The 24,611-nt window shown below is 34.2% G+C and overlaps 1 protein-coding gene across 4 annotated transcripts in view; it reads right to left on the bottom strand.

Annotated features, from left to right (window-relative positions):
- The window catches only part of LOC134529245 (plexin-B), a 276,629-nt gene that overhangs the window by 31,637 nt on the left and 220,381 nt on the right, over positions 1 to 24,611 (bottom strand). For all 4 annotated transcript variants that reach the window (XM_063363145.1, XM_063363144.1, XM_063363147.1 and 1 more), the window contains 5 exons: positions 24,050 to 24,183; positions 17,662 to 18,010; positions 17,316 to 17,469; positions 16,406 to 16,591; positions 12,864 to 13,218 (listed from right to left, as the gene is read on the bottom strand). In XM_063363145.1, the coding sequence (XP_063219215.1) occupies positions 12,864 to 13,218; positions 16,406 to 16,591; positions 17,316 to 17,469; positions 17,662 to 18,010; positions 24,050 to 24,183 (1,178 nt within the window). The remainder of the gene's footprint in view (positions 1 to 12,863; positions 13,219 to 16,405; positions 16,592 to 17,315; positions 17,470 to 17,661; positions 18,011 to 24,049; positions 24,184 to 24,611) is intronic.

Raw genomic sequence — 24,611 nt, 5'->3', positions numbered from 1 at the left:
GACAATTTCGGAAAATCGTAAAGAGCAGTTATAATTCGGAAGACTTCCGGAAAAATCGGAAAGGTTGGCAGGTATGCACTCCAACACATCTTGGTTCAGTTTAACTGTTAACAAACATTCAGGTTAACCGGTCCTATACATATTTTCGAGTGTTTTACTGACTGAGTTATACTGGTCATTAATTAAATTGATCGCTGATATTTATACTTATAGACGAAATTTTGGATTTATCATTTTATGTGAACTCTAATGCGTTAAAAAGTGTAACGCAACACTACACACAGGTAGTGATGTCTAGTGCACTGCCCTATGCACATTAGTTAACAAAAAATAAAATAAAATATTAATTACTGATAAATAATACCTAGATGTCGTGATTCAAGTAACACATGCTTATCTGATTTTAAGACTGATTTATTACTTACACACAAATAAACAAATACCACGTATCCCTCAATACAGTAATTCCATTTTACCAAAATATCACTCCGATTTTTTTTTAACTATCGTTGCCAGGTACATGGGCACGACTTCGCAAATGTCAATGTTTCACTTAAAGTTCAAAAATGGATTTACGGTTCGAAAAATTCACTAACTCATAAATTAAATCAATTGTCTGATAAAACATAAGACCCATAGACTCAAGACCACTAAGATAGTTGTACATTGTATGTTCAAATGATCATGCCATTAATAATAATGAGAGGCTAATTAATTTAGTAAATATAATATTTAATAGCGGCTGGTTTTAGTTTATCCCAGCAACATCAACAAAGTCATAATATCAATGGGCAATGTTAAAAAGTTGCAGGGCGTCAGTACAGCGTTAGTGATAGAGTAAAAACAAAATGGCCATACCTGGACTAATGATATCTTCTGACGTTAATAACTTTAAAATCGCGTATTCCCGTTCGCAACTTAACATACCATCAGCAGTCTGATGATAACCTTTTTATACATACTATTATTACCGCACACGTAACATAACTTATGGTAGGCCCGCGTCAGGAACGTCCTGACGCGGAGCTGCACGCACCAAAACGGCCAAAACCAAACTTCTTTTTAGTAGCGTAACTTTTACAACAATAGGCTCAAGGCACTTTTTGTTTGAAAGTTCCGCCGAAACCTCGGGAAATTTCTGGCCGTGAAAAACATAATTCCAAAAGCCGCAATTACTTAATAATTACACAGAGAACAGCCCAAACGTCTGTAACAATGTCAGAAATGTAGTTCAAAACCCAAAATAAATTAAACATATAAATTTAAATAACGTAGCACAGAATAATAAAACTGTAAACAAACATTTGAAATATTAAGGTTTCAGTGTTCTGTGCAATGTAATATTACAAAAGGACATTTGTAATTAGTGTGCCCGACATTCTGGCATCGCTAGCTAACATTTCAAATTTTTTTAATTTCATATTACTGGAATAGCCTAGTGTTGATTTGATGTTCTAAATAAATTTTAATACATATAAAATCTATTTTTTTTGGTTAAATTTAGATCTGTCATTCTAGTGTGCATATAGCATACCCTAACTAACCGGAATACACAACTGATGTTCTATGCTGTCAAAACATATTAATCTGGAGGGTAAAAATTTATTCATATGTGTAAACAACCACCACAAAGAATAATCACCGTGTCAGTATTCAACTTCAAGTCAAAACATAACCGCTAAAAAGAATTTTGCTGTACAAATTTTTTTGTACAGAGACAGTTTCCTTGCTTGAGCGTAGATAGACTCCACTATGAAGCACGACCTTGACAGACCCTTCGTTTCTTCGGCCTCCTCTCTCGTTCTCCCTCTACGCCCCATTCTTCCCCCTCCCCTCCCGCAGGCAGCGGCCAGCCGGCCAGAGCTCCGCCGGACTACCTGGTTCCGACAAGCGCCGCCCCTCAGCGCCACGTCGCGGGGACATTCTTCCTGGCGGCGAGAGTTTTACACGCAGCACTAGAACTGCCACTCCAGAGGGCGTGTTTTGAGTCGGATCGTATCAAAAACAAAAGGATATGAAAATATATACATAACTCAATAGTGTTCTGCCAATTATGTATTCATTTTCATTTAAATTTATTCTTTAAATCGCTCCTGAAGTAGTCCAGCAATGATCAATGGAAATTGTCAATATTAAACTGTAATTTTGACGATCAAATTTTTTTTTCTTACTTTTATAGGTGCAGAAACCTATTCGTACACTCGTTTCTTGAACTATACTTAAGTTTAACATAATTATGTGTTTTCTAAATAATTCTGGCTTGGAATAAAAATAAATGCATTTAAAATGACATAACTCAGTAAAAAAAGTTTATTAAAAAAGATCCTAGGTATAGTATGTCTTAAATAGAAGCATCAAAAATAAATATGTACAGTTAAATTAGTTTTGTCGTAATATTTTCCATGCACCAATCGCCTTAATTTCTTTCATTGCAGGTAGAAATCACATCCAAAACATCTGTGACCCTGTCGATGAAACACACAACTCCAATTTTTTTCCTGGAAAAATAGCTTTGCTAAAAGCATGATTTTAAATTAAATCTTAGTGAAAATTGTTAAAAATAATGGCATTTATTAAGCACCATTTTCATACATCATTTCAAAACCAGCCAGTGGATTTAAAACAATAAATAACTGTAAAATAATATTTTGAAGAAAACTGCTTCAAAACTGTGTGAAGAAACATAATTCAACTTTTTCATGTGCAGGGTAAACAATAAAATATGTAATATTCTTGCACAATTATTCTTTTTGACTGGAAAATTTAAAATCGCTGGATTTCCAAATGTACTTAAGTGCATCTTATATAATGAAATTGTAGCATAACATAATTCCTGTCCCCTGCTTTTAATAACCCAGTAACTGAGAATGTTTTATGTTATTGATGTTTTCTTAAGGTTTCATAACTATTGTATAATAATGTTTCTTCTATAATGCATAGTCATTTAAGATATTTTGATTGTGCTTAATAATATTATTATCTCTATTTTGTTTGATCAGTTAAAATTAACATTTGTATTAACTAAGATTTTACAATATTAAAGCATCTTATAATTATTGAGGCTGTAACATTCAAGAAGGTTTAAAAAGAAAGGAAGACACAGGAGCGACACTGTCGCCAGAAAGTTATTTCTCACCCCTGAATATAGTGCGTTGTTGGGAAAACCCCGAACTTTGCAGCAATGGACCAGAACTTTTGCTGGGCACTGTCTCGCCAGCCAATCAAGACGAGTCATACTGTGGTGTGATGTTACTTTCCAAATTTTAAGGAAATAAATGTTTGAAATACACTTTCCTTATATATTCATGTACCTGGTTCTGTTTTGTGATTGACCGGTTGACCCACAGGGTTGCTTCCTTTTGTTTTCACCTTTGTAAGGGAAGGCCATTTCATTGTCCAACTAGCTGTTGCTTGATTGTCGCCGTGCGCGGCCATGTCATCGGCCACTCACAAAAATATTATGTGATGAGTGACAGGATAATTTCACGCCAGCTGGTTGAGGCCAGCCAAAGTTTAACATTTTTTTTTCAATTTTTTTTCTAACTCAAAATTTGACCCCAAGTATAGGCATCGGCCAAGGGTGACAGGCATCACCCACCCAGGATAATTCCGAGAAAACTTAACTGAGGGACTTTTTTATTTAAAATCGAGAGTTGAGCTACAATGTTAGTGACTGCCAAAAATCACATGAAAATATGTAAGTTGTGATCATTGTGTGGTTTTGAAAAGATAATAAAACAAAAGACGGTGCAAAGAAATTCTTTAATTTAAAAATTCTAGCAGAAAAATGACTATCAAAGCAATAAATCATCCTCAATGTTGGCATCAAATGAACTTAAAAACAATACTTTAAAATCATTGTTTATAAACATAATAAACTCTCCACTGATTAAAGTGTCTTGTTACTACAATCTTGACAAAAAGTGGTATTTAAGGCTAAGCTCCACACTTTTGCAGCCACCAGGGGAATTATTTCTCCCATGAATATCATTGTAGGTAAACAAACGTAACACACAGTTTTGTAAAGAAAGCTTTGAATTTTTCAAATATGATAAATAAATTGTTCTGAAAAAAGTAATTTTTTACAAAATTTTAGTTAAGAAAATTTTAAAACTAAACATAAGGTATTTATAAAAACTGTATGAGGCTGTTACTCTGCACACAATGTATATGAAGTATCCTGAACAATTCTATGTTGCTTAAATGTTGAAATAACATACAGAACTTATATAGTTTGAGTTTAAAACTTGTTATTTAAACGACGCGTGTAGCTCATGAAATGAACGAATGCCGTGCGAGTTCAGCATCCCCCGGCTAGATGTCAGGTTTTTATCCCACAATGAGTTTAGAGTAAGCCCGCTAGATGCCCCGACTATCGCAGAGGAGTTCTGAAGGGAATAACGTTGTTTTGAAATGGTCAACTGATAAAACTGGTGCCTACTAAGGGAGTTAAGATATTTTTTTTGTCTTCTAACCCTATTTTTTTTATCCATATAAGTTATGATTGGTTGTATCCAAAATTTATTTTGAAAAAAAGTTTTTGGTATAAATTTAAAGAGATATAATAACTCTTCATAAGGATGCAGGGGTTACAGCAATTGCCCTATTAAAAAAAATAAACCTTCCCCATTTCTACCTCTTGGGTCAGATTTTTAACATTAATGAATTAGACAGAGATTTCCCAATGTTTTATTTTTCGTACCAGTTTGAAAATGATTTGTGCAAAATTACTGCAGCTATTGTGATCATTATATATATATATATATATATATATATATATATATGCATAAAGATATACATATGTATGTATGTATATAAAGTTTTGAGATGATGATGGTTTTGGGGTCATTGGACCATGTAACAAAAAACTTTGTAAAAATTTTCCGAAGGTCGCACCGTGGTAACTGCTACATTAGGAAGTCTTTCTTTGACATCTACCAAACTATAAAAATAATTTATTACTGTTATTTCAATGATTTAAAGGCTAGCAAAATCATGCCAATACAATTGCAAACGAAAAGCATGTTATTTTATTCATTCTATTTGTTATGGCATGATTTTTTTAGTTAAAAACAAATGCAACTTAAAGAAAAAAAATTAAGGATTTTAATTAATATGCCACCTCAGTCACTACAGAGAACTGTTTAAATCGTTAAAGATTCACCCTGTTCCTTGTAATTTTATCTTTATATCCATATTATATATCAAAACTACTCCCTGAGCAAGTGTTTCTGCTGTGGATTTAAAGTTTATAATAGCCTTCCGTATTTCATAAATTAATTTTAAACTCTATTAATGTAATGTAAGAAGAACACTTTTTCTAGACACATTGAAGATAGTACCTATTCGCCTAAGGTATATACTTTACGCACTTGTCCCTGGAAGTGACATCACAAGTGCTGCATAACTGGAAGTGAAGAATGCTATAAAAGTACGCAAGTAAACAAATCTGTGTACTTCTCACTTCAATATAAAATACGCCAGTATTTTGGAAAACATTTGTAGGTTATATTTGATATTACATTTAACTAATTTAAGAACTCGTTGAATCACCTTATAGATATTTATCAATAATAAATGTTCCAGTAAACCAGTAATAAATAAGAACATAGGCATTATGAATATGTGCTCAATACAAGACAAGTACACGAGCTACCTGCTGCAAACCATCAGAAAAAATAAACATGATTATGAGTAAGATGCCTACCCATGTTAAGATACTTTGAAATTGCAGTTTTTTCTTAAGTTGAATGTTTCATAAGAAGTTGCATACTTGTCTTATAATATTTTACAAATGTTTAAAGAAATGAATGTTATCAAAATTTAAGTTTGGTTATAAACCACAAAATACAGTTACCAAAAACCATACAAAATATATACACAGAACGTTTCCAAGGTTGTGTCAGTAGTTTGAGTGCTTAGAAATAATGATACTGGTGTGATACAACTGACTGGCCAGCTGCAGGCAACTTACAGTTATTTTTTGGTCATTCCATGCCAGATCATCCAGTCAAGATACACACTGTCCACCCGACCATCTCAGATTTGGATTAATATTTGGTAAATGGTATCATCAGACAAATATAAGAACATTATTTTTCATTTTTGGAATAATGGCTCTAGTTTGGAATTTAAAGCCCTTCAAAGTTTCACTCTGTTTGTTGGAATTTTATTAATCCACAACCAAAATCGAGTGACACATTTTGCTACAACTTACATTTGTAATATCATTTATTAATGGAGAATCGTGAAATTCACCAACTTATTCAGAATTTCATGTAGATTTTAAATATCACTCATAAAATGTAATTAAATGTCCAGAAGTACGTGCAATTTATGTTCGAAGTGGAAAAAATAATTTACTAAACATTGGTAACATCAGTTCAGTAATCCTATTATAACCTTTTTTTTATTATCTATACATCTCGAGCATGGTACCATTAGAAAGAGCACAAAATTTGCTACAAAATGGTGAAATAAAATTTGTGGATATTTACCTTCTCACCCTCACCCCACCTAAACAAATGTTTTGGTGGATATAGTTTTTGCTAATTGTACATACAACAAATACATAAGTTCATACAAATAAAATAAAATTACAGAATTACAGTAGTTAAAGTTATGCCTGAAAAGCTGTGCACATGAAAATTGCACTTGTTTTACAATTCAGGTGTCACTTGATGTACATACCTGAGGTAAGCATACTTAATTTCTTTATCAATGTAATCTATGAAGAAGCCGAATCCATTTTAACTATTTTGATGTAATTTTTCTCTCACTAATGGATGTTAGTTTATAATGCACCCTTACAACCTGAGACTCAAGTTCTGGGAACATCAACAGTGCAAAGAATGTTAACTTTTGGCACCCAGCATGAATCTTCCTGGCCATAATTATAATGTTCTGGCCAGTAAAATAATTTAGCTAGCCAGTGAGGATGTATAAACTTAATCATTGCATCTTCATCTTCTTTTTCAAACACTAACCCAATATAACACTTATTATCATAAACTGAACACACATACGAATTGTTTGTAATTTTGAGGCTCTCCGTTTAGTCATTCAAAGAGTACTCTAACTAAAAATTCTCATCAGAGCTAATTCGCTTAGCTGCTATTATAGTTTTAGATAGTGGAATGAAATATGTAAGGACCTTGTTTCAAGCAGAATTGTGAACTCTGAGAAACACTCTTCAAGCTTTTCTTCCACTGCATGAACGCAGTCTTCTTTGATCAGCTGAAACTTAAATTTAGTAAAGTATTCATTACAAAATTGAAACATCTGATTTAGTTGTCAAAATTTATCTTTACACTTTATTTGCAAGCTCACTATATATACTGTCATTTTAACACATCCTCCAACACCATCACAAGCTGTTTTACCATGACTTGTTGCATGAAAGGTCCAAGAAACTTTTAAATCAAAATCTTCCAAGTAATAGCAGAGGGTAACCAAACTTTTAAAATTCTTGTATTGTGCTGCATTACCATCTGTGATATACTCCACTTGATTAATGTTAATACATTCTTCATGAATTAGTAAACTCAATATTCTTTGAACCTCATATACAAAGAGAATATCATGGTTTAGATAATCTGAGATAAAGCCCAAAGACATTCTACATGTTTCTCTATCCTTTGCTGTGCAAGCAGAGCGCACCCAATGATATGACTGAATTTGACCTTGAATACCAAAAGAATAGTTTTCTGCAAAGTCCATGAAAACTAGTATTTCATTTAGCTGAATGTTTTCTTTCCTCTGTTTCACATAGTTTGACTGCTGTTTAGAGATGAATGAGTGTTGTATTAAAGCTGCCAGTTTCTTCAAAAGCAGATCAATAAACTCACACAAAGGAAAGACCAGCAATCAGTAGTTACCCATTGTGAAAACTGAATTTCATCTTAATTATCAAAGTCAGTAAAAACGTTTCTTACGTATTCTTGTACTTTTACAGAATTTGGACAGTTAGAACATATTCTTAACATGCAATCATGGTTTTCACTATCACATACCACAGTAAATCGATAAGATCCTTTAGTTTTGATTTTTTTTAAATTCATAGCCCTTAAAATAAGGATTGGATTCTGGCGTACTGGGCAAACACAGACCAAATGTGTACATGGCTGACCACTGTGACACACCATCTCACCCGCAGCTCACAGAATTAAAAAAATCCTACTTTATCACAAGAAAATTTCTCTATGTATGCTGTGTGTCACTCATTAACATTGCAGAGTATTAGGCATTTTTGTTCATAAACACTTTTGTGTACACTAACCTTATCTTTGGCCCCTGGTATTAAATAGTCTGCTGTTTTTATCTGTTTGATAAAAATTGGTAACTTTTTTAACAAATTCAGCAAAAATTTTTCAACCTTTCAAAGGCTCAGGATATGAAAAAATTATTTTCAGCAACTAGTGTAATTTTATTGCTATGTACTCAAAAAAATTTAATTCTGTTGAAATTTTCTTTCGTGACCAGGAATTAGGTGCAATTGATAAAATGTGTAACTTCTCCCTTATGGATGTTGCATATTTCAGTTTTTCTTTCATCTGACTAATTAGAAAATTTAAGTCACTTGCAATCCTCTTAATAACTTACTCTTCAGGTAAGTCTTCATCAGTATTTCCTTCAGACTGCAATTCATCTTCTGGTAACTTGAAAAAACTGCTGCTACTTTAGAATTTCACTTCATTTTTGACTTCAGCTATCTTTCTTTTAACATACACTTATTTTGAAAGTTTAGAAAGTTCTTTTAGTTTTAAGGGTGACACATCAAGAGTACTCATGCTTAAATTCAAATCTTCCTTTTCAAATGGTGTAGTGTCTCTAAGGTCTGCCTTTGTAGGTGTAAGACTGTGAGGGTCTCTTCGTTAGAATGATTTTGTGAATTTTCAAAGTCTTGTTCTTGAAATAACTTCGTCCTGCAGTTGAAACACAGCTTTTGTCCAGGAACTAACAAAACATCAGCTTTCCTTTTTGCATATTTGGCTATTTGAAGAGATATACGTCTTATGGCACTTTTTATAGACCTTTTGTGTTTCTTTGCTGGGTCACAACATTTTTTAAAATCTTCCCGTAATATTTTAATGAGTGATGCATAGTGGTGTGATCATATACTTGAATTTAAATGCAGTTTGAATCCATCTATCCTCCAAAGCAGAATTTATTTTTGAAGTGAAAACGTCTTTAGCCGCGTTGAGCGATTTTTGGTAGGAGCAAAACTTATGGGTTCGCGTCACCAACATGCTATTGAATTGTTGCGCCAGACTGGCGACGCGTAGTGGCCTGTTTACATGTATATGCATATATACACTAATACAACGTATATACTTAACTGTATCAAGTGAATGTTAGACTCTTTTTGGATGGGTAAAATCTTGTGAGTTCGCATCACCGACATTTGTAGTAGCAGAAGGCCTCTTCAATTCTGTGTCTCAACTCTGGCAAATTATTAGGTAGTGGCGGAACGTACACACAATCTTTTGTAAAACCCCAAAGGAAAAAAATTGCATGGTGTTATCAGGTGAACACGGAGGCCAGTGAAAAAGAACTCTGTCATAGCTACCATCTGCGGATGTTTTTGCCACATGGGGGATCACTATTAAACATTAAATGAAATGCACATTGAACTGAAATTGGACATTCACACCCGCTTAAGATTCACCATTTTGTGTAGGTGGTGCTGCAAGCGAGAAACAAAGCAGTACTCGTGCATGCGCCTATCTAAAACTGTTTTGAGTTAGTCTTTAATTGTGACTTTGAACCAACACTCTACAATGCTTACAGTTGATACCATTAAAATTTAAAGCTAGGACTGTTCTTATGGACATACTGTATAATATTGTGGTGAATATATGAGCTTTCAGCAGTAATTTGAAATGTGGCAGGTGCAGCTCACAAAATGATCTTGGGGATAGTGATAATGACCCAAATTTTCATCTTCAAACTATACTGATTCAAAATAAAATATTTTTACATTCTTTGAATGGCTCTTGCAATGGGGAGAACTGATTTAAGATTTTTTTTGGACTAAACCTTTACTAGCAACTCAACATGTCCAAAAAAACATATTAAATCAAATTTTTTTTTTGTTTTTGTTGTTGCCCGATAGCAATTTTCAATTGACTGCACAGGTGTGTAATCATGGTATTCAGAAAACAATACTTATTAATTATAGCATGGTCATCCAATTCAATAATTTGTCAACTAAATTAATTTTCACAGTAAAAATTATAAACATTACCATATTAAAGTTTAGTGAATATGATAACTGAAATATAGTATCCCAAAATGCACTTGGTACAAAAGTAGCGATGCTGTAAATGCATATATTTGCTTTTGTTTTAAAATGCAGTTCCGAACAGTGATTGAAATTAGCTATGAGACACTTTTTTCTATCACACAAAAATTCTAATTTATTTAACTATTTGTCATAGACAATGACAAAGAAAAGGATTCAGAAAATGAGCTTGAGAGCATTATTACCATGCCTCAGTACGAGATAGGTAGGGAACCCAGAAAACAGTAAATGAAACCGACCAAAAACTGTGTTAAAATAAGGCAAAAGTGGTGCAAAAAAAAAAATTATAGCATAAAAGGTGCACAAAATATCTGTGTAAAAAATTTATATTAGTAATTAAATTCAGTATCAAATGTTTATTTTTGCCTTTTACCCCCCTAACATTTGTATTCTGTACCCTATCAATTAAAAATTAATTTTAGGTATGAAGAAAAAGCCACTTTTTCAGAAAAAAATTAAAAATTCTAAAATGCCTTTTTCACTATCTCACATTTTCCCCCTAATCATTCTCTACGGACTTTTTATTCTTAAGGTAGTTTACTGTTTGGTAAGGTTTGACACATTAAAAGTACTGAGAAATTATGTGGATGGTTGTTTAGGTAGCTAGTAGGTACATAAAAAATGTTATGAAATGGTGTGATTAGTGAATGTTTGGTTAGGTTAGCTACATTAAAAATAGTATAAAATAGTAAGGATTATTGGTTAGATAAGTTACACTCGTATATTTTAAATTGGCAATTCATAATGATTTTACAGTATATTTAACAAAGCTAACCAACCGTCCACACTATTTCTAAGTATTTTAAATGGTGCTAAACCCAACCGACCATTTTCACGATATCACATCCTATCCTAACCTCCTTTAAATTGGTAAACTAAATGAAAAATCATAGTGCCCTTTTAGAGGATGCTTGGGAAACATTTCAGGAAATTTAAAAAAAAAAAACTTTTTTTTCTCAGAAAAAAAAGACCCTTCTTCAGAATTACAGATTAAAAACATACACGGAAGCATCTCTATAAGATTCATGAAATTCAACAAAAAAACAAAAAAAAATTATTGTTAAATCATTAAAGCAGGTATTCCAAGACACAAAAATAAGGGTTTAGGTATGACAGTGATCAACTCGTGGCGACAGCTGTATTTTGCACCAAACTCCAGGTTTCCACAAAAATGTTAAAATTCTGCCAATAACTATAAAAACAGCATAATTTCATCATTTTAAGTGTATTTACCAGTTTACCATTTTCATGGGGTCCCAAAAGATTGAAGAAAAAAAACAGAGGTCAAAGCAGGAGTAGAAGAGGTGGGCCTTGTAGTAGAAGTATATGGTGCAGCAAAGTGTGAAGAAGTTAAGAGAAAGAGAGAGACAAGAAAAGATTCTCAAGTTGGGTGATCAGAAATTGATAACATGGCTTCTATAAATGCATATGCAGGAAAAACTGCAGTTATGCCAGAAACAGATTTAGATGAACATAGTGCACTAGCCTTTTTTTCACATTTTTCAAATGCTAACATGAAGCATAGGAAAGAAAACCTGGTGGTGCTTTGTTGGAAAGATAAAAAGAATGTCTACATACTCAGCATCCTGTATGAGGCAAATGACAGGAGGGGGAAATGAGAAAACCCAGTTAATACTGTACGTAGCTAGTTACAATGCTATAAAGTTTCGTTTTGACTTTTCAGATCAGCGTAGGTCATATCGAACTTTCAACCACACATTAGGAAATTGGTGGAGAAAGATGCTATTTTACATGATCCTTATTGGAATATCTTAAACATTGAGTTTTTTGAGGGTCAGTCTCACAGCCATGGTTTTTTTTTTGAATTTTAGTGTCAAAACTCATGAAAATTATGTATTAAAATTACTCTGGCATTTGTTGTTTGGTTGCAAATTTACTACACATTTTTGAGAGCAATAAAATGTCACACAAGTAATTATAATTATAAACAATTGTGTGACTTTTTACCACTGTTAAGTAGGTAACACATACATTTCAGATGACTAAATTTGTGATAAAACAAAGATTGCAAGAGAGCTATAGTGATAAATCAACAGGAATAGCTCGTATACAATATAAATTACAAAAAATATATCAACCAACATGGCGTAGAAGACCGAGCTTAAGAGACAGACTAGAGATTAAATGGTGAGTTGGAGCAGCGATGGAATGTATTGATGGGAAAATGGAATTGACCTAAGAAAATCCATTGACTCATTGCAAAGTCTTGCAAAAAAATCCAGATATTACCCTGCAAGGAATCAAACCTGAATTGCTACCGTGTGTTATGAAGCATAAACGAGATCTTTCATCTTCCCCACCATAAATGTTGGGTGCAAGACTTGTTAATACGCTAAGCAGCACAAAATTAAAGGACAATAAGTTGTAAAATGATGTTTTTATTTTTCTAATAATAATCCTTAAAACCTACACGATAAGTATCGATAAAAAACATGCACACTTGTATGTACAACTGCACATATATATACACTCTCTCCCCATCTCTTATATTCGACTCCACTCTACAAGTACATTATGGAAGATATCATATGTGACTAACCTGTTTGATTTCCAGGCATGTACAACTTCTGGTTCAACAATACTGTGTCTCCTTGCTGCACTGTCTAAGAGATCAAATAACCATTTGATTGCTGGTGGAAGCGCAGAGTTTGCTGTCAGAATAGTATTGAAAAAATCGTCAACAAATTTCTGAACAGTTCCTTTAGTGGACAGCAGCCGAGTTAGAAAAATTTCTGGTATGGCTTTGTGCGTCCGTTCCCCAATCCGGTTACTTTGGTAGTGCGGATCATCTACAGGTCTCACCAAGTGATATGTCCGCAAGGCAGAGCCCGTTTCCACATCACCATTCATGGTGATGATTGGTGACAGAGAATTTGACAGGTATGTTGCACTGCCTGAAAACCCCACAAAAATTCCAAAAAATAATTTAAAGTAAGTTTACTGCATTTTTAAAATTGACAGAGCAAATTATACATGATCTGTGTAAAACTGCTTTACATTTTTTCTAAAACCAAGGAAACTTTTGAAAAATGCACTGAAGTGCAAAATGAATAAAATTAACACTACCAACATATGGGATAAAAAAAATACAGTGTTTTATTGCATAATCGTCGCACATTTTATACTAAAATCAATTTTGAAAAGTAAGGGTGCGACATTTATGAAAAAAAAAAAATGTTAGGCAAAGTTAATCATAAAAACAAAACCCATTCATGTAAAGTACGTTAATTTTAAAAGTGAAGCATAAAAGAACACGCCAAACAATTTAAATTAATGAGTCATGCAACAAAAACCTTTCTTCAACTTAATAGAAAAACCAAATCTGTAATCCGAATGCGAGCCTGAACGAACGTGTAACTATCGTCATAGTACACACCACGAAAGAGTGCAGGCCATCAAATGTAGTTAACTCGGCACTCAACAGAGAGCGCGCGTTGCATGCACTCGGCGAGATATCGATATTTTACTACGTGTGCCTGCTCTAAATGGCAAGCAACATAACCAAACATGAATGATGCCAACTAGCGCTGGCTACATTTTTGTAAGTGGTACGCTGTGGTGACACAGAACAGATAAAAAAATTTTTAAAAGAAAATTTACACATCAGACAACTTCGTATTTCCGTTAATTAAATAAGTAAGTGGTAATGCCCGAATAAATATTAGATTTATACTTTAAAATACATAGTTTTATACAGAAAAAAATACCCACACGAAGCACTCGGAAACTAATAGAGGGACCAAAAACTCAAGCGACGTTTACGCAAGAGGCTTTCTTATCCAAATTTTGACGCCCTAAAATATGAAATAAAAGAGGGTAGTGTAAAATATCACACATTCTAAAAGCAACCAAAATAAAAATTGGATAGTATTTCTATTAAAAAATTATTTGATACCAAACCTAATAAGCGGGAAAATGTAAATTTTGGGAAAGCCCGTTTTACTGCCTATTAATGTCATTTAATAGATCCAGACTTGAATGTGCCACCTGTATTCATAAAAAAGCTATTGTAAAACATGCAAAACATAATATATATTTTCATAACATGAAAAATTAATTATAGACCTGTACTACAAAATTACTGATAGCTAAATGGGAAGAAAGGTTAAATTGGTATTGTTCAGTCCATCATTTTATGACTAACAAAGATTTTTCTTTACTCTAATAATTACAATACTTAGGCATTTTCAAATTTGATTGCACATACTTTTGAAATAAGTAGCATCGAACCAGTCGTAAAATATGAATTGACATTTTTTTGTAAACCAAAACAAAGCAGTCATCTACTTTAACCAAATTATTAGAGATGTAACACTTTTGTGTTGATAACACAGCACAAAGAGCAATTATCACATTGGTGTAATAGTGATACTACATATATTATAAATTAGCACTATAATATTAAAAATCTACATTAAAGGTATCAACATACTTTGTTTTTAAAATCTGTGACATGCATTCAAGTTTTCTGGGAATGTTTCTTAAGGAATGTTTACAGTGGTTTGAATATAAAATAAACTGTAATTTAAGAAAATTGTAAAAGCTGCAAAAAAGGTAAAAATTGGATTTCAAAGTAGATTAGCACACTTACTCCAAAAATAATGCAGACATTTAATCCAAGGGAAATGGGAAAGGATTGGCAGTGGTCTTTTTCATAAGGATCATCTCAACATTTTCCTGCAGTGATTTTGGGAAAATACAATCAAAATGACCAGACCTAGATCAGAACTCAGATCTTCCATGTCCTACAGCAGTGTCGTGACAATAATAGTACCAATTTTGCACTGAAAGGAAGGGGTTAGAGGTGGAATCATCCATCCAGTTATTGACTTCAGAACTGGGCGTCTGTAGGCATCTACTATCCTCTATAGGTAGAGACCTAAAAAAATTGTGAATGCATAAAAAATGTGATTTTTGGATGTTTGGAAGTTAAAATGAAAGTTTCTAATTTTATTAAAATCTTTTACACAAATAGGCTCTCATTTTAGGAATATTACAGTTTTTACAACTTTCTCATAAAAAGTATCTTCAAACAGTGTATATAGTTTATTTTATAAATAAGAGACTCACTGTCTCTCTAAACTAGAGGAGGGGGGGAGAGAGAGAGAGAGAAAGAGAGAGAAAGAGAGAGAGAAAGAGAGAGAGAGAAAGAGAGAGAAAGAGAGAGAGAGATAATGGAGTTAATCACAGGGTCTCTCCCATGTCCTTTCTCTCCTCTTCTCTGTGGCTGCCCCCTCAACTCCTTGCTTCCAGCTACCCTAGTGACCCCCATTCTTTACTTTTTTTAATACAATAGCTTTCTGAACGGACAGCCTTTGTACTGCAGCGGCACAACTCAATTTTATTTTTATGTATGTACACCTTGCCACTTGCTGTTTCAAAAGAGGTCCTGCAAATCATTCTTACTAAAAAAAGTGGTACCAGAAAAGTTCTTGTAAATGCCATGAACCCAGAAAGAAATCAATTAGTAAGTGTTCATTATACTGTCTTTTGATGATTAAATTTAACATTGACAGAATTTTCCTGCACTTTAAGTATAATATGCATAAGCTAAACATTTACTAAAGAGAATTTATGCTAAGTTGTTTGTAAACATTACGTTATGTTCATTTTTTTTAAGTTCTAAGTCATCAAATAAAAGTGCTCTTAAAATTATTTTGGTTTCTGTTGAAAATTTTGTAAATATAACACCACCTTTTCAGGACTCTATAGGTTACTAGGAATGAGGCTTTTATAAAGCAGTGATTTAATATACTGATAGAGAAGTTAGGGTACACAAAAAAAACCTGCAAAATAGTTTACTTTGGAATCACTCTTCGGGAATCCATCTCTGATTGCCTCAGAAGGCTCAACCACATGACAAATAATCAGGAGCATGGATTAAATTTAAAATATAAACTAGGAAGCCGACTTTAAAGTGGACCAAACTTGTTAAAACTAAATTCATTCATTAAAAACATTTCTATGAGAAGAATATAGCACACTAACACATATATAACTAATTTACTGTAAAATCTATTAAAAATAACTGAAGTAAAAAGTTAATAAATTGCATGCGTTAAGTAATATTTTCTAGCTTACAACTGTGACATGGTTGTTTATAATTTGGCTTATATGTGTCATTCGTCCGAGGAATGAGCGACATCACAGCAGATTCCTTCACACCATAATGGGCTAATGTGTTTAGCTTCTTCCAGCCACACACACACTTGGTTGTTAAATCTTCATCTTGCAATGTTAAATGGCCTCCTCTACCATGACGCCACTCTAAAACACATCAAACCACACATCACAAACCAGTACACAATTTTTATCCTGGGCTTATAAACATTGATAGCCTTCACCCCGGTGCTTAGAGGGCTTACATACTAACTTAACTTCACATAGCCAGTCTCAAAGCAGGATATGAAAATTTCCTGCATCAGTGACTGGTATTGTGCCTTGCAAATGGTCAGCTATAGGGTGTGACTACCACCAATATTTAAACTTATAGCAGCCAATGTAACACTACTAACCTGTATACTAATTGCACCATTTATAAATATTACAACACTTTTCTCTGATGAAGCACAATTAAATACCGGTGGATTCTTCTTACATATTCGATACTGTTCACAATGAAAAACTTAAGTCAAACGTAGAAAATGCTTGCCATTGATTTTTTATTTACTAAAAACAAATTTACTAGCTTTTTAATAAGCCCCATTTTAATAGTCAAAAATGCCATTTCCCTCCAAAACATCACATCAAAGTTTTAATCAAACTAGATGTTATGACCAAAGAAAATTTTAATTACATACATAAAAAATACGTCTTTAAAGTAAATCATAACCTTTAAAAATTGACAGAGACTTTTTACATAAATAACGACTTTTTCAAGATTTGGTGAAATTTGTAGCTCAGTAAAAAATATTACTTAAAAAGGGCATGGAAATATTTTTTTTTTACAAAATCCCAATAAAAATAAATAAAACAAAATACACATACTTACCTAAGTCTACATCGTGAATAGATGGCCTCATAGAAAATGGAGTGTTTTTGTACAATGCATCCAAAATTTTGGACTTTACTTGACTTATTGTATCACAATCCAACACTTTGCATTGAATTTTTTCATCAAGGTCATCCTGAACCACATGAAGTACCTATGACACATAGAGAATCAGATAATTGTTAACATTGCTGTTAAAAAAACTAAGCACTATAATAAACTTAAACATACAATAAATACTATTAGTGCATATGATATACATAATGAAGCTTATCTGATATTAAAATTACATCGAATAAAAAATTATTACTAGATGGAGTCAATATTTTAGAAAGTGCATACTTACAACAACACCATGATCAATCTGTTCCCGCAGCAAGCGTTCTTCAGAAAGTGAATATCGTGCATCATGTGTAATCGCATCAACAGGCCCTTTCTCCACCTGGTGTTTGATGGCCTTAAATAGGAGAAACAGCGGAGAACCAGCGTAGTCCTTCAAGTAATTGTACATGCAAAGGGCCATCCAGTTGGTTAACATTTTCTCCACGACTGACTCGGTCCTGCGCAGCATTAACTGTGGGTGTTTGGTGCCCACAGATTTGTCGATGAGCCTCAGCAAGAGACTTCGCAAAATGTCGGTCGCATACTCCATTTTGCCCATTAGAACCACCATTAACAAAGAGGCCACGTTCACCCTATGAAGCAAAAACATAAAAAAATTGACTGAAAATGTATTTGTAAATCCTTTATAACTGGTTATACAAGATACAAGAACATAAAAAAAAAGTTACTCATATATAGTGTAAAATGCAGAAATTTTGAATGCAAAATACTTTAAATTGGTCACTACAGGCAAGCACCAGAAAGAAGCGAGGGAACAAGAACCTCGATGTAGATGTCCACTTGCTGCCACCCCTCATCTCGACCGCTTTGCCAGCATGCACATTTGCCAGATTGAATTGCCAAAAGTGTGTGGTGAACAAGCGGTGGGGTTCCAAAAAAAAAAAGCAGTGGAAAGTCATCGCAAGTATGGTATGAACACATGCTGCTATGGCTACCTGCACATAAGGTGCAAAGTTTCTTTGTAAACAGCTTAAAACCAAACAATTCAGCTGCCTAACACTGTTTAACATGACTCTCCAAGTATTGTATTTTCTGCCATATAAGACTAGAATTTTATGTAATTTTGAAAAGCTTAAAACTTAAAACTGCTACTTGTATCATATGACAAGTTGTGTTTGTGACAGTACTTATGTCACTGTTCCATGGAGTCCTACACCTGGCAGTACCTTTGCTGCTGCTGTACTGAGGATGTAGAATTAACTAGCAAGAGCCTTTATTTTACCTTTTCTTATATACTAACAACCTCAATGTTCTCTACCACTCATGTTTTACTTTATGATATGGTCTCCTCTTTTGTGCTACAGCATTTAAGATAAAAGCAAGGTAGTTAAACTGATTGCCTCTCTTTTGTTTGTAAATCTGTTAGTCACTCGTCTAGGGCGCAGTGAGAAAAATTAATTTTTCCCTTCTCCATCCTCACTCACGGCTGTCAATTCTTTAGAGAAGCTATATGAAAAGTCTTTTTACAACTACACTAAAAAAAGTTCGTCATAAAATTTCATCCAAATTTCATTTAGCTCACACTGGATAAGCAAGATAATTCTACATCCATGCTATGATAATTAAAATAAACATCATCTCAACATATGTGTGAACTGAACAAGATGTACACAATAAATGCATATAATTTGGGTACCAATACAATGAGTAGTTTTTATCAGTTTGTTTAGCGCAAGAATACAGTGAAACCTCATTAATACAAACCTGAAGGGGAGTAAAATATTTCAGTTTGTAATAACGAGGTTCATATTAATGAGGTTCTTGAGCCAATAGGTAGAATAAGAACTCGATAAGAAATATTGAATTCCTACATGTCAGAGCACTAAAAATGTGGAATATTATTATTGTAATAGAAGCCAGATATTGACATGCACACTAACAAAATACACTTAGAAGCAATTTTAATAGTTTTAATAAAATATACTATAACAGACTGATAATTAGTATACATATACGTATGTATGTATTCTTATTTAATTTGCTTCCAAAGTTTTGACAAAAATGATTAACATTTACCGTACAGTTAATTGCTGTTGAGTGTATAGCAATTCTTATGCAAAGTATGCAAGATATATTTACATAGGTTTAAAAAAATCATTAATTTTTTTCTGGACACACTTATCTCTGTAAATATCATTTACAGCAGAACATATCTTCTCAAATCCTGCAATCAAGTCAATTGGCACATCACTTGCAGCAAGTACATTTTCCAGTGTACGCAAAGCACTGATTGTATCACTTTTGCTTGGAAGTTTATGCACTACCTCACCATTGTCGTCATCACCATCATTATCCTGACTCGTACCACCCTCACAAAGTGACTGTACAGCGTCAGCCGTTGGTGTTTCCTGTAATCCTCGTGAACCAACAAGATCTTCTGCAGTTAATCTTGCACTGGTGTACACACTGTCATCAATATGAACAAACTCATTGAAGTCATTATCAACTTGCACATGTTCTTTTAACTCTTGCCAATCCTCTAAAGGTTGATCACAGTCAGGTTCTTCAACAGTTTGCTGGCCAAAACCACTTTTTGCAAAGCAATGCACAATTGTCTTTTGGCTGATGCTGTCCCACGACATGGCTATACTGCGGATAGCATCCAAAACTGACCATCTAGGAAGCTCAGTCTTTCCTTTTTCACACTGCCTGATAAGGTATTTCACCAAGCGCTGTCTGTAGTTTCTTTTCAAGCACTGTATTATACCTTGGTCGAGTGGTTGTGTCACACTTGTTGTATTTGGTAGCAAGAAGAGTAAGGTAATGTTTTCCAACTTCATACCATGAGCAGTATGTGCAGCACAGTTGTCCAACAATAACAAAATTTTGCGATTTAGAGTCGCCATTTTCCTGTCCAATTTTAACAACCACAACTGGAAAATTTTTGTGGTGACCCAAGCCTTACTGTTTGCCTCGTAATCTACTGGCAGGTTTTTTGCTGCAACATCTTTGAAACATCTTGGCTTGGCAGACTTGCCAATAACCAAGGGTCGAAGTTTAGTACTGCCATCTTGATTACAACATAGTAAAACTGTAAGACGAACTTTACTGTGTTTACCGCCATGGCAGTTTTCACCTTTTACGGTTAGAGTTTTATTGGGCAACAGATTGTAAAAAAGCCCTGTTTCATCCATATTAAACACATCTTGTGGTGCAAATTTACTTACGATGGACTGTACTGACTGAAGCCAGTCACTCGTTGCTGTTTGGTCGACAGCTGCAGATTCGCCACAAATGGATTTTGTGGCCAAATTATGCCTATCTTTGAAGCGTTGAAGCCATCCGTTGCTGCAATGGAAATCGTCAATTTTGAGTTGCAGTGCCAGCTGATCAGCCTTTTCTTGGATAATAGGCCCGGAAATTGGAACTCTGGCGGCGCGCATTTGATGAAACCACTCCAGCAGTTTGGCCTCTAATTCGGAATGTTTACCGACGCGCATCCTTTTCTTAGTTTGATTACTACCTTTCCTGACCGCTTCTTCTATTTTATCTGCTTGCTTTAGAATTGTACTTAAGGTTGATTTTGATATACCAAACTCTTCAGAAAGTTCTGTTTTCGTTTTTTCACCCTGACGAACTGAATTTATTATCTTAATTTTCGTCTTCAATGCAATTTCCTTGCGTTTACGTTTTGCCTCCATTTTTATGTGTGTACGTACAAATTCTAAAGTTTAATAAAATTCTCACGAGATAATTCACTTAAACTTTCATTACAACGTACACAAATATTAAACACGTTAGGCGTAACATATATTTTGTTTTTATTGGTCCGGCACAGATTCATGTATACAAAGGAAGTACAAAATCGAACGTAAATACCATCCCACGTGAAGTTCGATATATCGAATATTGTACAAACGCGAGTGATTTCTGAACATATCGAACACACGAACGAGTGATTTTGAAAACATAGAGTTAAAAACACACTTCGGACACTCAGGCGGGGCCGTATCTTTGTGGTAATCTTTGGTTCGTATTAAACGGTAAACATGACTGTTTGTTTATACGGACGGGAATTGTTATTGTTCGCTATACATAATAACGAGAATTTCGTATTAACCAAACAAATCTTCATTGTGTTTAATGGGCATATTTCACGGGGAAATAGTAATAGGTAATATTAACGAGTCATTCGTAATAAGCGGGATAATATTAACGAGGTTTCACTGTATAGTTTTTCATTGACAAAATGAGTCCAGCAACTATGATAAGTTATATTATTTTCCAAATAAACAATGTGCACAAACTATAATCATGGTATCAGTTACCGCTGCAACACAAGCTAATTGTCAAAGTAACGAAACATCTTGATACAATCTGTGACTACTTCTTTATGTTGCAGATACACATGATATAAATGTAGCTCAAAAATGGTGGGGCCACAGTGGCTGAGTGGTGATCACTCGCCTCCCACCAAAACTATCTGGGTTTGATTCCCGGCCAGGTCAAACCTTGTTTTTCTCAAGTGGGAAACGGGGTGGACATTGCTGAGAGCCAGTGGGTTTTCTTAGAGTGCTCTCATTTCCCACACCAATTCACTCTGTCCGTGCTTCATTGTCATAGTCTCTATTGACTTTGATGTCGACAGTCGACGAGACATTACGCCCATATATTTTATTTAATTTCCTACATTGGTGTGGCCAAACATCAAATAATTCTCTCAAATTAAAAGTAAAACTAAACAATTAGGAATATTTTTGGCAGCTATCTGAATATGACCCTACACCAAGATGTAGAGGATTTATACCAACCATTAGGACATTGAAGAAGATCGCAGGCTTTCACGACCATTGATTGAAGTTGCTTGGCTTCTAGGGCTGTAGCCACGTCCAAGGCGAATATATCGCCGACATTTCGGTCAACATTGCAGTTGCCGTCATCAGGGTAGAGTTACCTACTCAGGTTATTAAAAATTTTCCTGCCTTTTTAATACTCTTGCCAGAGAGGGGAGTGTTTCACGATTGGCTGCAGCTGCGGGCCAATCACAGCCATCTTTTCATATTGTTGGCCTGTTGGTTTGGCTAAATGGAGCTGGGTTTCTGTGATTGGCTGGGCTGTTTGGCCAACCAAAGGCGACCTGTCTTTTGTTAGATGCAGGGCTAGATTTTGAGGTTTTCTGAAGAGTGGATCCCATATTCTTCTTAATTTGTAGCCATCTTCTCTATTTATGTTACCTGGGTGTTTTAATATTTCTACTGTTTCTTCAATGTATCTTTTCTTGTATTGTCAGATGTTGGCTATGGTATGGAATTGGTCGAAATCAATGCTTGTTTGTCTAATATATACCTTGCCACAAGAGCATGGAATCTTGTACACACCAGCTAGGTTTTCGGCTAGAGTTTTATCTGTCACAGATGCCATAGACCCCTCAATCTTGTTTATACGTTTGAGAATTGCATGAATTTCATGCTTCCTAAGAATTTTTGACACTTGGTCTGAAATTCCTTTGACATAAGGAATGACGGCTTTAATAGGACGATGCTTTTCTTTTGCTGTTGATGTTGCTTCATGGCTTTCCTAATTTAAGATTTAGAATAACCTTTGCTTGAAGAGCTCTAGCTCTGTTTACCTAAGCTGAGATGATTGTCCTCTTCTGAGATGGAGGATGATGTGAACTTTCCTGCAGATACCTGTCTGTGTGGGTTGGCTTTCTGTAAACACAGTAACCCATGTGGTTATCCTCTTCTCTTGAGACGAAGACATCCAGAAAAGGCAATTTTTCTTCTACTTCCACCTCGATGGTGAAGTGTAACTCTACTCTGATGATAGCGACTGCAATGTCGACCAAAACGTTGGTGATATATTCGCCTTGGACGCGGCCACAACCCAGAAGCCAAGCAACATTAGGACAATGGTTTGACATCTCCTTGGCATGAAGGTCATAGAGACAATGAAGCACTGAGTAATGTGAATGTCGTGGCAATGGAATATATTGGTGGGGAGAATGAGAGAAACCCAAGAACTGACCAGCTTACTGCAACATCCACTGCATTTCCCAATTGCAATAGCATTTCACTTGCCAAAAATCAAATCTCCCAAGGAGGAAGGTAAAATATCTGACCATTAAACTCTCGGGGCCCAGGGTTGCTGGATTCCCTGGGCTGGAGTTCCATTAATAGTTTCATTAAATTTTTGTATTTTAGAAACTATTTCCATAAACATGAAAATTGTTATTACTTTTAAGGGTTTTGTACCACTCAAAGTATATTGATTGAAGGAAAGATATAAGTAGATTGTTTCTCAAAATTTAAAGAATAAATGTAATTGAACAGCGATAATAATAAAACAAAAAAAAAATTATTTTGTTGTATAGAAATGGAAGTGAAGATCTACCCATTTGTCATATTTGACAAAGAATTTCAGTACAAGTAAAAAATTTTCATACATCTGGCTGCTCTGGCCTTGTGCTAAGTAAAAACCGAAGTAAAAATTTGATTGTTTAACAAGCCAAAAATTTAACCATTACAGAAATAATTTTTTGTATTAAATAATTTAATTTAAAATTAGGTACTCTACAATTTTATCCATAGTTAAAAATTACTACACACATATTACATAATGCACAAGGCAATAAAAAAAAAATATATATATTTTACAGTAATATTACTCACTTGTCTCTAATGTTGAAGGTCTTTTGCATTTCCAGAATTTCTATAAAAATTAAGAGAAAATATTTGTTGTAAATTAACTGCTCAAATTGAAGCATGGCTGCATCATAGTTTGTGCGTGGTCCATTAATTCTTATCTAAAAAAGTAACAAAATAAAACATTAAAATATCACATAAACTAACAATTAAAAAAAAATTATAATCAATAATATACTACCATGCTAAACAACTGACAAAACTCAAAACAATGTGCATGTCTTTTGTGTAAAAATGTAGTAACATTTACCCAAGGAAGCTAGAGGGAGAGAGAGGTACAGTCATAACTGCTCCGGCGGAGTAACAGGTTCACGGGGACACAAGACTGGCCTGCAGTCTTGGGCCTTGCTTGTTGCAAAGCTTCTAACACACAGGTAGACAACACTGATTTCTTGGAAATTTTAACAAGTTTGTGTAGAAGGTTAAGTGAAAGCTTCATTTTATGGTAAGCAGCTGCTTGTAAATATTAAGTTTTCAATAGATTCATGACCGTGATACACCGCAGGTACGTTTAACTCTTCAATAAAAC

This window comes from Bacillus rossius, chromosome 2 (genome assembly GCF_032445375.1).
Source record: "Bacillus rossius redtenbacheri isolate Brsri chromosome 2, Brsri_v3, whole genome shotgun sequence".
Classification (NCBI taxonomy): domain Eukaryota; kingdom Metazoa; phylum Arthropoda; class Insecta; order Phasmatodea; family Bacillidae; genus Bacillus; species Bacillus rossius.
Note: the sequence above shows the minus strand (reverse complement) of the source record. Positions and strands in the feature narration are given on the sequence as shown.